Below are 11,788 nucleotides of genomic sequence, written 5' to 3'. Positions count from 1 at the left end.
CAATTAAAATTTGACTTATAAACCAGCTGCTCTTTTGGTTAATCTAATGTCTCATCAAACTTTTCTTCTTTCATTATAACTATATCGATGTAATGAAAACTTGATGAAAATTCAGAGCCACAAACGCAGCCCTATAATCGCCCTGCTAACTTAAACCCTAGAAATTATCGTAATTTTAAATTAGAATCAATCTTTGATCTCTATAACTGCTCAGTAATTCTAGAATTCTAAAGATTTAAGTATTTTTGCTGCATCATTTATATACAAAGTGTGACAGTTTCAGAACTCTCACTTTTCTTTGTGATCTAGGGATTATCCCATTTCCCCCCCCCCCCCCCCCCAAAACTGTTTGCGAAAACTGATAGTTTCGTTGGTGTGTTGTAAATAAATGATTCTCAAACAAGGCTCGTGAATACGTCTCTCTCTCTGGAAAGTTACTATGAATCCAATAAAAATACATCATTTACACTTAAACCTCAGGATGTCTAAAGGCCGGGTGGCAGGTGACAACTCTATAAATGAAGTATTTGATTTTTTAGTTTCACAATTGTACTTATATCATTGTGTCATGGACTTTCCCTAGTGATTGCATTACTTATGTTATTTCTGCGGTACTTTGTTGTGATTGGCAGGATTTTTTATATAAGGAACTTATATAAGTCTAAACAATATAGTGCTGAATATTGGAAATATGGATTTTTATCAACACCAAATAATCACAGCAACTGTGTGAAAGGGTCTTGTCAAATGAAACCAAATCATCTTTACTGAATGCTCCGAAAGCACCTCCGAGGCGCCGACATCAATCTTCCTTGGGGAGAAAAATTTGGCAGAGGGCTGGGGGTGGGGTGATAACTCTTATCAGCCGACGACCCAACTCCCCGCTTCCTGACAGAGCCTGCCCAACCAGGGAGGTGAATTCAGCGGTCCAACGGCGTTCGGGCGGGTGACACTGGGGTAGGGGCGGCCGGCGGGGGGATGTCGCAGCACGGGTGGCCGCTCCTGCACCGGCACCGCTGTCTGCGGTTCCAAATGTGGCATAGTAATGGCGGTCTTCCCTACTCATAAACCCCTACGCAGTTAGAATTGCGTGGGAGATTATGGATGGGGAAGACAGCCATTGTAATGCCACATATTTATGATGGGAAGCGCTGGGGCACCAATCGCCTGGCCTCCATCAGATCTGGAGGCGCTACGAGGCACTTCAGGGCTGCTACCTGAAAGGTGAGACTACAGTTTAAGATCCGCTCCTGCCGCTGCCCTCAAAGCGGAGGGTCCATATGTTGAGCGGGTGGGCGCCGGAGCCCCGGTCTATCTGGTTGCTGTGCCCGAGTATCTGACGGCTGAAATCCTCCAGCTGGCCGGCAACGCGGCCCGGGTCAATAAGAAGACCCGCATCATCCCCAGACACCTGCAGCTGGCCCTCCGCAACGACGAGGAGCTCAACAAGCTGCTGGGAGGGGTGACCATCGCTCAGGGCGTGGTATTGCCCAAGAAAACCGGCTGAGCCAGCAACCCCAAGAGCAAGTAAATGGGAGAATCATTGACCTGAGACCCAAAGGCTCTTTTCTGAGCCACTCACAGTGTCTGTGGCAGGGCGAACACCGGCTGTTCGAGAGCGGGGGGATTTGCGCTCCGTGGATTTGTCACTCGCGGCCGTCTGTGTCTAAAACCTTTCTGCCCTTCTCATGTTTCACCTTCAATCCTGAATTGATCCGATATTGTCTCTGCTGCCCACTTCAAACCTCCTTACCCATAGCCCATTCCTCTCGATTCTCCATGACAGACATTTCAACAATTTTACAGTTTCCTGGAAAGGACCAAACTCTCCGCACCAACCAACCCGTACTTCCTGGGCGACTGCAGGCGCCACTTTTGATTGGTGCTCAAGCGGCCGACGTCTTGTACTAGGGAGGAAATTGGCCAATCAAAGCCCGGACTGATTCATTCAAGAGAGACGCCCAAACTAACTGACCGTCCGCAAAATAACATTTGAAAAGCACGCCAAGGAAATAACTTTAAACAGGAATAAAACCCGATCAATGTGTGAACACATACTCCCGTTTCACCCGATACATTTACAACCGACCGGAACAGATGCCGATTCATAGAAAAGAACAGTGGCGGGGTTTGGTGGAAGCCGCATCAAGTTACAAACTGCAGGCGGACCAAAGGCTGCAGCGTCAAAAGTCGATCCGTGAACGGACCGAGACCAGATTGTGATCTTGGGTAGAAATGGGATTCAGCACTGTTACAACACAGGGGAGGGCAGTTAACACATCAACAACAAGCTCACATTTATACTCTCCAAATGTTAAAGTTTGTGTGTGAAGTATTTCAAGATCGGGACAAGCTGATGGGAATGAGAGGGTTAAGTTTCCGCGTCGGTGTAGCGGGCAGAAATGTAACAGCAAGACCAGGATGAGATCGGGCAGTGGAACCACATGGTCAAACACACCCGGAATTAGCCGCTTGCCGAAACACAAATATCCAGAGACGAGGATGTTCAAATTCCATGTCAAAATATTCGAACAACTCTTTCAGCGAGACTGTGAGTAGCTCTGAAAAGAGCCGTTTTCCATTTGTTTGCCCGCACTTTGTGGAGCTTTACTTGGAGCTGGTGTACTTGGTGACCGCCTTTGTCCCTTCCGACACAGCGTGCTTGTCCAACTAGCCGGGCAGCAGCAGGCTCACGGCCGTCTGGATCTCCCGGCAGCTGATAGTCAACCTCTTGTTCTAATGGGCCAGACGGGAAGCCTCGCCCGCGATCCGCTCGAAAATATCGCTCACGAACGAGTTCAAGATGCTCATGGCCTTGGAGGAGACGCCGGTGTCGGAGTGAACCTGCTTCAACACCTTGTAGATGTAGATGGAGTAACTCCTTCTTCGATCTCTTGCGCTTTTTGCTGCCTTTGGCACTTGTTTCGACACCGCTTTCTTGACGCCCTTTTTGGGCGCTTTTTTCACGTCAGACATTTTCTTTCTTCGATTTCGGACCCAGAAGTTAGCAAAACTTGCTCAGAGTTCAGTTTGAATAAGCAATGTTAACGCTCCTATGCTAATGAGGGGATGGCTACGGCAAGGGATATCATTGGTCGATCAGGACGAATGACGTAAACATTTTTTCTAACAATTTGATTGGACAGAAGGTAGTAACAGAAGATCAGAAGATAGCTTTGACTAGATTCAAATTGCGATATAAGTAACAGACATAGATTTGAATGTTTACTTAATAGAACCAAACAACGATATTATGAGTGGGGTGAGAAGGCGCATCAAATACTTGCATGACAATTAAAGAAGGAGCAGACTTTAAGGGTTATTAATGCTGTTAAAAAAGAATTCAACAGTTACCTATAAACCTCAGGAAATCAATGAACAGTTTTATTCATTTTATAAAAAAATATATACATCTGAGGGGAAACAGGATAATGGATCTGTTGATTTTTAAAATCGACATTAAAGTTACCAGCATTAGGTAAAGAGGATATTATAGATTTGGAAGCACTGTTCATGGATCTAGAAATTAAGACCCTTATGATGGAAATGCCTAATGGTAAGTCACCAGGAGATGATGGGTTTTCAGTGGAACTTTATCAAGTTTTTTTATGAAGATTTATCTTCGGTGTTTGGGAAGGCATTCTCTTCAATCTGAGGCGCCTGCAAGCTCACACCAAGACACAAGAGAAACTTGTCCGTGAACTACTCTTTGCAGATGATGCCGCTTTAGTTGCCCATTCAGAGCCAGCTCTTCAGCGCTTGACGTCCTGCTTTGCGGAAACTGCCAAAATGTTTGGCCTGGAAGTCAGCCTGAAGAAAACTGAGGTCCTCCATCAGCCAGCTCCCCACCATGACTACCAGCCCCCCCACATCTCCATCGGGCACACAAAACTCAAAACGGTCAACCAGTTTACCTATCTCGGCTGCACCATTTCATCAGATGCAAGGATCGACAATGAGATAGACAACAGACTCGCCAAGGCAAATAGCGCCTTTGGAAGACTACACAAAAGAGTCTGGAAAAACAACCAACTGAAAAACCTCACAAAGATAAGCGTATACAGAGCCGTTGTCATACCCACACTCCTGTTCGGCTCCGAATCATGGGTCCTCTACCGGCACCACCTACGGCTCCTAGAACGCTTCCACCAGCATTGTCTCCGCTCCATCCTCAACATCCATTGGAGCGCTCACACCCCTAACGTCGAGGTACTCGAGATGGCAGAGGTCGACAGCATCGAGTCCACGCTGCTGAAGATCCAGCTGCGCTGGATGGGTCACGTCTCCAGAATGGAGGACCATCGCCTTCCCAAGATCGTATTATATGGCGAGCTCTCCACTGGCCACCGTGACAGAGGTGCACCAAAGAAAAGGTACAAGGACTGCCTAAAGAAATCTCTTGGTGCCTGCCACATTGACCACCGCCAGTGGGCTGATAACGCCTCAAACCGTGCATCTTGGCGCCTCACAGTTTGGCGGGCAGCAGCCTCCTTTGAAGAAGACCGCAGAGCCCACCTCACTGACAAAAGGCAAAGGAGGAAAAACCCAACACCCAACCCCAACCAACCAATTTTCCCTTGCAACCGCTGCAATCGTGTCTGCCTGTCCCGCATCGGACTGGTCAGCCACAAACGAGCCTGCAGCTGACGTGGACTTTTTACCCCCTCCATAAATCTTCGTCCGCAAAGCCAAGCCAAAGAAAGAAGAAGAAAAGAAAAAAAAAGACAATGTGAGAGATAAGTAAAATTGATATAAAAATATGAAAGATGAGGAAACTAGTATGGATATATGTGTAATGAATAAAGCCAGTATGAATAGGATAAGAATAGATATTAGAATGTAGGAAGTAGAGTTAGTCTGAATAAGATAAGGGTCTTCTAGCCTTTTAGACAGAATCAGCAAGTTCGCCAGTATGAATAAGATAAGGATAGATAATAGAATGTAGGAAGTAAAGTTAGTTTGAATAAGATAAGGGTCTTCTAGCCTTAGACAGAATTAGCAAGTTCTGCATATAAGAAGGTTGTAGCCCTGAGAGTCTGGAAGGTGTGAATTACAACAAAGGCAGGTTTGTGAATAAGGACAATGACATGATGGGACACCAACAGGATACCCCCTGGTACTCCAAGTTCACAGAAACAGCACATAGGCAGACAGATTGCCTAATGCCAAACTCATCCAGGAGGCAGAAGAATGTAAGGGGGAGGGTATTTCTATACTGAAATCAACTGAAAAAAGTTGGGTGAGCCCCAGTGTGTGTGTGTATTCCCAGGGTAAGGGGAAAGCACCCAACTTTGCATTGTTGTATAATAAATGTTCTTTGTTCTCAATTTTTATCTCGAGCAATTTCTGTGAAGGTACTTCTGTTTCTCACAAATGGGGACTCGTCCGGGATCCCACTCCCTCCACTGACAGAATGCCCGACGACGAGGGTAGGTGCACCCCGGCTGATTCAGCTGGACTCACGGACGGCGGGTGACTGGTCAGTGGATGAAGCAAGTGATATCCGAGAAGAGGCATTGAGAACAAATGATGGGAGGACGTTAAGGAAGCACGATAGGAATAGCTACTGGATCCTGGTAAGAGGAATCTTACTTACCTGATAGTATAGGAGGTGTAAGTAGCATGGAAGATAGTCCAAGGGAAGGACGGGATGATCAGATAACTAAACAAAGTCCGTTAGGATTAATGCTATCTGATTGGGGTGCGGGGAGAACCCGCAGGAAAGACAAACTGACCATGGTCAGGTATTGCTGTCTGGAATGGGTTAAAAGTCCGATAAAAGGGAGTTTGGTATATTGGCCAAAGCTTGGATCCGAGGATGACTGGATGTGTCAGGCATTGAACATCTGGCTCTATCAAAACCAAAGAGATAATATTGAGAGCAGGGAATATGCAGCTTGCTGGCTCAGTGGATCGGTTGATCGGTTTTGAATGAAAAGGAATGTAAGGACAAGAAGGATGAGGAACCTTTTGTCCCTGAAACACAAGGATGGGATGTGTTACATTCCCTTCCTCCACCTTATGCTCCTCCTATGCCGGCTCCTATCTTTCCCCTCTCTCCTATGCTCTACCCTTCTGCACCTTCCCCTCCTCCTCCACAGCTAAAGAAAGAAGAAAGTAGGGGTGGTATGATGACCCGTTCACAAAGTACTAGATTACCACCTCTATTGACAAGAGAGGGAGGAGACTGGGACTCAGAACAGTGTGAGACCCTCCGGGAAGAAAGGGAAGAACCCTTTGATTCATTTCCTGGAGAGCAGGAACCTAGACATAATAAGCCAGAAATTAACTGGATGAGACCTCTACGGGAAGATCCCATGGGAGGGGGTCTCAGTTTCGTAAATGTGCTCCTGACTAGTACGGAGGTGCTTAACTTTAAGAGAGAAATTACCTCCCTGATAGAGGATCCTCAGGGATGTGCCAAACAATTAGATCAATTTTTGGGACCAAATATATATACATGTTCACTTTGGATGAACATGGGATGATTCGCCAAGCAGGGATTAGATTCTGGGATAGGGAACACTAAGGGGGACCAGAGGCGGTACCTGGGGAACTTAAACTCCCCCTGCCAAAACCAAATTGAGATAAGAATACTAATGATGGTCGCACATTAATGGAGGAATATAGGGTTATTCTGATAAAAGGAATCAAGGAATCTATTCCAAAGGGACCGAATTTTAAGAAAGCATTTGAGGTTCCCCAAGGTCCCGAGGAGACCCCCTCTGCATTTCTAGTTTGTGCATGGCCATACAGCAATATGGGGGTCTGGATGTAGAATCCCCAGGGGTGAACAATTGGTATTAACGGGCTTCGTTACAAACTCAGCCCCAGACATTAGAAGGAAATTGCAGAAGACTGAGAATTGGCATGAGCAGGGAATAACACAGCTTTTACAGATCGCACAAAGAGCATACGTCCAGACGTCTGAGGATAAACAGAAAGGAAAGGCTAAAATTTTGATGCAGGCAGTCAAGGAAGTCGTGGAGGAACAGCAAGGAAAGGGTAGGGGCTGTGTGCCAGCTCCTGGACGTTGGGAGGAGCGCCAGGAGTGGGGAAGTAGAGACCAGAGCAGAGGCAGGGGTAGAGGAGAATTCCGGGGATGACGACCATTCCCAGGACCTCGTGGAGACCCAGGTAGAAATTGGGAAACAGGAAAGTAGTTTGCTACCATTGTAAAAAGGAGGGTCATTTTAAGAGAGAATGCCCAATGTGAGCCAGGGAGAAGCGATCTTACGCCCTGATGGAAGCAGATTATGAATAGGGGGGTCACGGTTCTCAGTCAATACACACCGTTGGGCTGCACGGAGAACCATTGGTAAATTTCAGCATTGTAGCCCACAGTGACAAGATGGTATTTTTAGTAGATTCTGGGGCAGCCCGGTCTAGTATTTTACAACCACCCGAGAGTGTTAAGATAGAGGGGACAGTGATGATTTCGGGAGTAGGAGGAAGAGATTTTACGGTCCCTGAATTAAGGGATGTAAGAATACAAATGGGAGAAAAGATAATAACAGAGGATATTTTACTAGTTCCCCAAGCTGGAGTTTGTTTGTTAGGACGAGATTTACAGGACTAATTGGCTATCGGCACCAGACCACAGGAATCGGGTATCGGGGTTCAATTGTATGTATTAAGCGAGGAAGATCAGGAACTAATAAATCCTGGAGTATGGGCAGAAAGAGGCAAAAGAGGAGTGTTAGATATTCCTCCCCTGCAAGTTACTTTAAAAGATCCTGAGCAAGTAATTAGACGAAAACAGTACCCAATTCCTATGGCTGGCCGAAAGGGGCTGCAGCCAGTAATTGACAAGTTGGTGAAAGATGGTATACTCGAACCTTGTATGTCACCTTTTAATACCCCAATTTTACCTGTCCAAAAACCAGACGGTACCTATCGATTAGTGCAGGACTTGAGGGAGCTGAACAAAATTATTCTCACCCGTCATCCGGTTGTACCTAATCCCTATACGATAATGGGCAAAATTGATCCCCATAGTAAATGGTTTAGTGTGATTGACCTCAAAGATGCTTTTTGGACCTGTCCGTTAGCAATGGAGAGCAGAGAGATGTTTGCCTTTGAATGGGAGAATCCTTTTACTGGACACAAGAATCAATACCGGTGGACGGTCCTTCCCCAGGGCTTTACAGTCACCAAATTTATTCGGCCAGGTCTTAGAACAAATACTAAATGAGGCTCCTCGGAGAGAGAATTGCCAGTTGATACAATATGTTTCTTCTTTGGCTTGGCTTCGCGGACGAAGATTTATGGAGGGGGTAAAAAGTCCACGTCAGCTGCAGGCTCGTTTGTGGCTGACAAGTCCGATGCGGGACAGGCAGACACGATTGCAGCGATTGCAGGGGAAAATTGGTTGGTTGGGGTTGGGTGTTGGGTTTTTCCTCCTTTGCCTTTTGTCAGTGAGGTGGGCTCTGCAGTCTTCTTCAAAGGAGGTTGCTGCCCGCCAAACTGTGAGGCGCCAAGATGCACGGTTTGAGGCGTTATCAGCCCACTGGCGGTGGTCAATGTGGCAGGCACCAAGAGATTTCTTTAGGCAGTCCTTGTACCTTTTCTTTGGTGCACCTCTGTCACGGTGGCCAGTGGAGAGCTCGCCATATAACACGATCTTGGGAAGGCGATGGTCCTCCATTCTGGAGACGTGACCCATCCAGCGCAGCTGGATCTTCAGCAGCGTGGACTCGATGCTGTCGACGTCTGCCATCTCGAGTACTTCGACGTTAGGGATGTAAGCGCTCCAATGGATGTTGAGGATGGAGCGGATATGTTAATGATTTGTTAATTACGGGAAAAACGTACGAATTAAACAGTTGGCACTGAAAAGAGATTGGAAGTGTTCTGACCATCGGTTGAGGATGGAAATCTTGTCGCTGAGGAGGACTTTGCCATCTGACTGCGCAGCGTGCTTTGGACGGGGTGAGGGGCCGTACACAGCCTTTAGAGCCTCGTAAAAACCCCTGAAGTCGCCAATGTCCGTGCTGAGCTGGGTTCGTTTGGCGAGGCTAGTCCACCACTCATTTTGGATCTCCCGGAGTTTGCGCTGAAGATGGCTGCATGCGCGACGGAAGGCTTGTTTCTTCTCTGGACAGGACGGCTTTGTAAGGTGAGCCTGGTGGGCAGCTCGCTTCTTTGCCAGCAGCTCCTGGATTTCCTGGCTGTTTTCATTGAACCAGTCCTTGTTTTTCCTGGAGGAGAAGCCCAGTACCTCTTCAGTGGATTGCAGTATGGTAGTCTTCAGCTGATACCAGAGGGTTTCAGGGGACGAGTCCGTGAGGCGGATTGCATCCTCGAGCTTTGCTTTGAGATTTGCGTGGGAGTTTCCTCTCACTTCGTCTGACTGCCGGTTTCCAACATTGAACCTCTTTCTGGGGGCTTTACTGTTCCTGGGCTTTGGCTTGGTGAAGGTTGAGCTTGCAGCAAACCAGCCGGTGGTCAGTGTGGCATTCTGCGCTGGGCATGACCCTGGTGTGGAGCACATTTCGTTTGTCTCTTTCTCGCACCAGGACGTAGTCCAGGAGGTGCCAGTGTTTGGATCGGGTAGTCTTCAGGCTGTCCCTCTGCTGAAAAAGGGTGTTTGTAATGACAAGCCGCTGTTCTGCACAGAGCTCCAACAGGAGGTGCCCATGGACTGCTCAGTCCAAGATTCCGCCCTGCTCCAGCTCCCTCAACTCTAAGGCTCTAAGGCTAGAGCTGGATGAGGTCCTCACCCGGGAAGAGACATATAAGGCAATTGAACAACTGAAAAGTGGCAAAGCAGCAGGTATGGATGGAATCCCCCCCCAGAGGTCTGGAAGGCTGGCGGCAAAACTCTGTATGTCAAACTGCATGAGTTTTTCAAGCTTTGTTGGGACCAAGGAAAACTGCCTCAGGACCTTCGTGATGCCATCATCATCACCCTGTACAAAAACAAAGGCGAGAAATCAAACTGCTCAAACTACAGGGGAATCACGCTGCTCTCCATTACAGGCAAAATCTTTGCTAGGATTCTCCTAAATAGAATAATACCTAGTGTTGCCGAGAATGTTCTCCCAGAATCACAGTGCGGCTTTCGCGCAAACAGAGGAACTACTGACATGGTCTTTGCCCTCAGACAGCTCCAAGAAAAGTGCAGAGAACAAAACAAAGGACTCTACATCACCTTTGTTGACCTCACCAAAGCCTTCGACACCGTGAGCAGGAAAGGGCTTTGGCAAATACTAGAGCGCATCGGATGCCCCCCAAAGTTCCTCAACATGGTTATCCAACTGCACGAAAACCAACAAGGTGGGGTCAGATACAGCAATGAGCTCTCTGAACCCTTCTCCATTAACAGTGGCGTGAAGCAAGGCTGTGTTCTCGCACCAAACCTCTTTTCAATCTTCTTCAGCATGATGCTGAACCAAGCCATAAAAGACCTCAACAATGAAAACGCTGTTTACATCCGGTACTGCACGGATGGCAGTCTCTTCAATCTGAGGCGCCTGCAAGCTCACACCAAGACACAAGAGCAACTTGTCTGTGAACTACTCTTTGCAGATGATGCCGCTTTAGTTGCCCATTCAGAGCCAGCTCTTCAGCGCTTGACGTCCTGTTTTGCGGAAACTGCCAAAATGTTTGGCCTGGAAGTCAGCCTGAAGAAAACTGAGGTCCTCCATCAGCCAGCTCCCCACCATGACTACCAGCCCCCCCACATCTCCATTTGGCACACAAAACTCAAAACGGTCAACCAGTTTACCTATCTCGGCTGCACCATTTCATCAGATGCAAGGATCGACAATGAGATAGACAACAGACTCGCCATGGCAAATAGCGCCTTTGGAAGACTACACAAAAGAGTCTGGAAAAACAACCAACTGAAAAACCTCACAAAGATAAGCGTATACAGAGCCGTTGTCATACCCACACTCCTGTTCGGCTCCGAATCATGGGTCCTCTACCGGCATCACCTACGGCTCCTAGAACGCTTCCACCAGCTTTGTCTCCGCTCCATCCTCAACATTCATTGGAGCGACTTCATCCCTAACATCGAAGTACTCGAGATGGCAGTGGCCGACAGCATCGAATCCACGCTGCTGAAGATCCAACTGCGCTGGGTGGGTCACGTCTCCAGAATGGAGGACCATCGCCTTCCCAAGATCATGTTATATGGCGAGCTCTCTACTGGCCACCGTGACAGAGGTGCACCAAAGAAAAGGTACAAGGACTGCCTAAAGAAATCTCTTGGTGCCTGCCACATTGACCACCGCCAGTGGGCTGATATCGCCTCAAACCGTGCAACTTGGCGCCTCACAGTTTGGCGGGCAGCAACCTCCTTTGCAGAAGACTGCAGAGCCCACCTCACTGACAAAAGACAAAGGAGGAAAAACCCAACACCCAACCCCAACCAACCAATTTTCCCCTGCAACCGTGTCTGCCTGTCCCACATCGGACTTGTCAGCCACAAATGAGCCTGCAGCTGACGTGGACATTTACCCCCTCCATAAATCTTCGTCCGCGAAGCCAAGCCAAAGAAGTTAAACAGTATACTGTTGAACTTTTGAATTTTCTGGAGAATAAGGGTCTCAGGGTGAGCGAATCCAAATTACAATTTGTTCAATCAGAAGTTAAATACTTAGGTCATCTGGTAAGACAGGGAACTAGGAAAATAAGTCCAGAGAGGATACGTGGTATTCTACAGATCCCACCTCCCAAGAATGCCCAAGAACTTAAGAAATTCCTTAGTTTAGTGGGATACTGTAGAATCTGGATTGAAAATTATTCTAGCCTGGTCAGATTCCTCTATGATAAACGCACG

At 47.5% G+C, this 11,788-nt stretch overlaps 1 protein-coding gene across 1 annotated transcript; it reads right to left on the bottom strand.

The window, feature by feature from the left end:
* Window positions 1-332: 332 nt before the first annotated feature.
* Window positions 333-3,050, bottom strand: LOC138740743 (histone H2B 1/2-like). The gene has a single exon (XM_069893812.1). It carries the CDS (start codon window positions 2,974-2,976, stop codon window positions 2,737-2,739), a length of 240 nt encoding a protein of 79 aa, XP_069749913.1. The 5' UTR covers window positions 2,977-3,050; the 3' UTR covers window positions 333-2,736.
* Window positions 3,051-11,788: the final 8,738 nt, after the last annotated feature.

This window comes from Narcine bancroftii, chromosome 8 (assembly GCF_036971445.1).
Source record: "Narcine bancroftii isolate sNarBan1 chromosome 8, sNarBan1.hap1, whole genome shotgun sequence".
Taxonomy (NCBI): domain Eukaryota; kingdom Metazoa; phylum Chordata; class Chondrichthyes; order Torpediniformes; family Narcinidae; genus Narcine; species Narcine bancroftii.
This window is presented reverse-complemented; position numbering and strand designations above follow the sequence as displayed.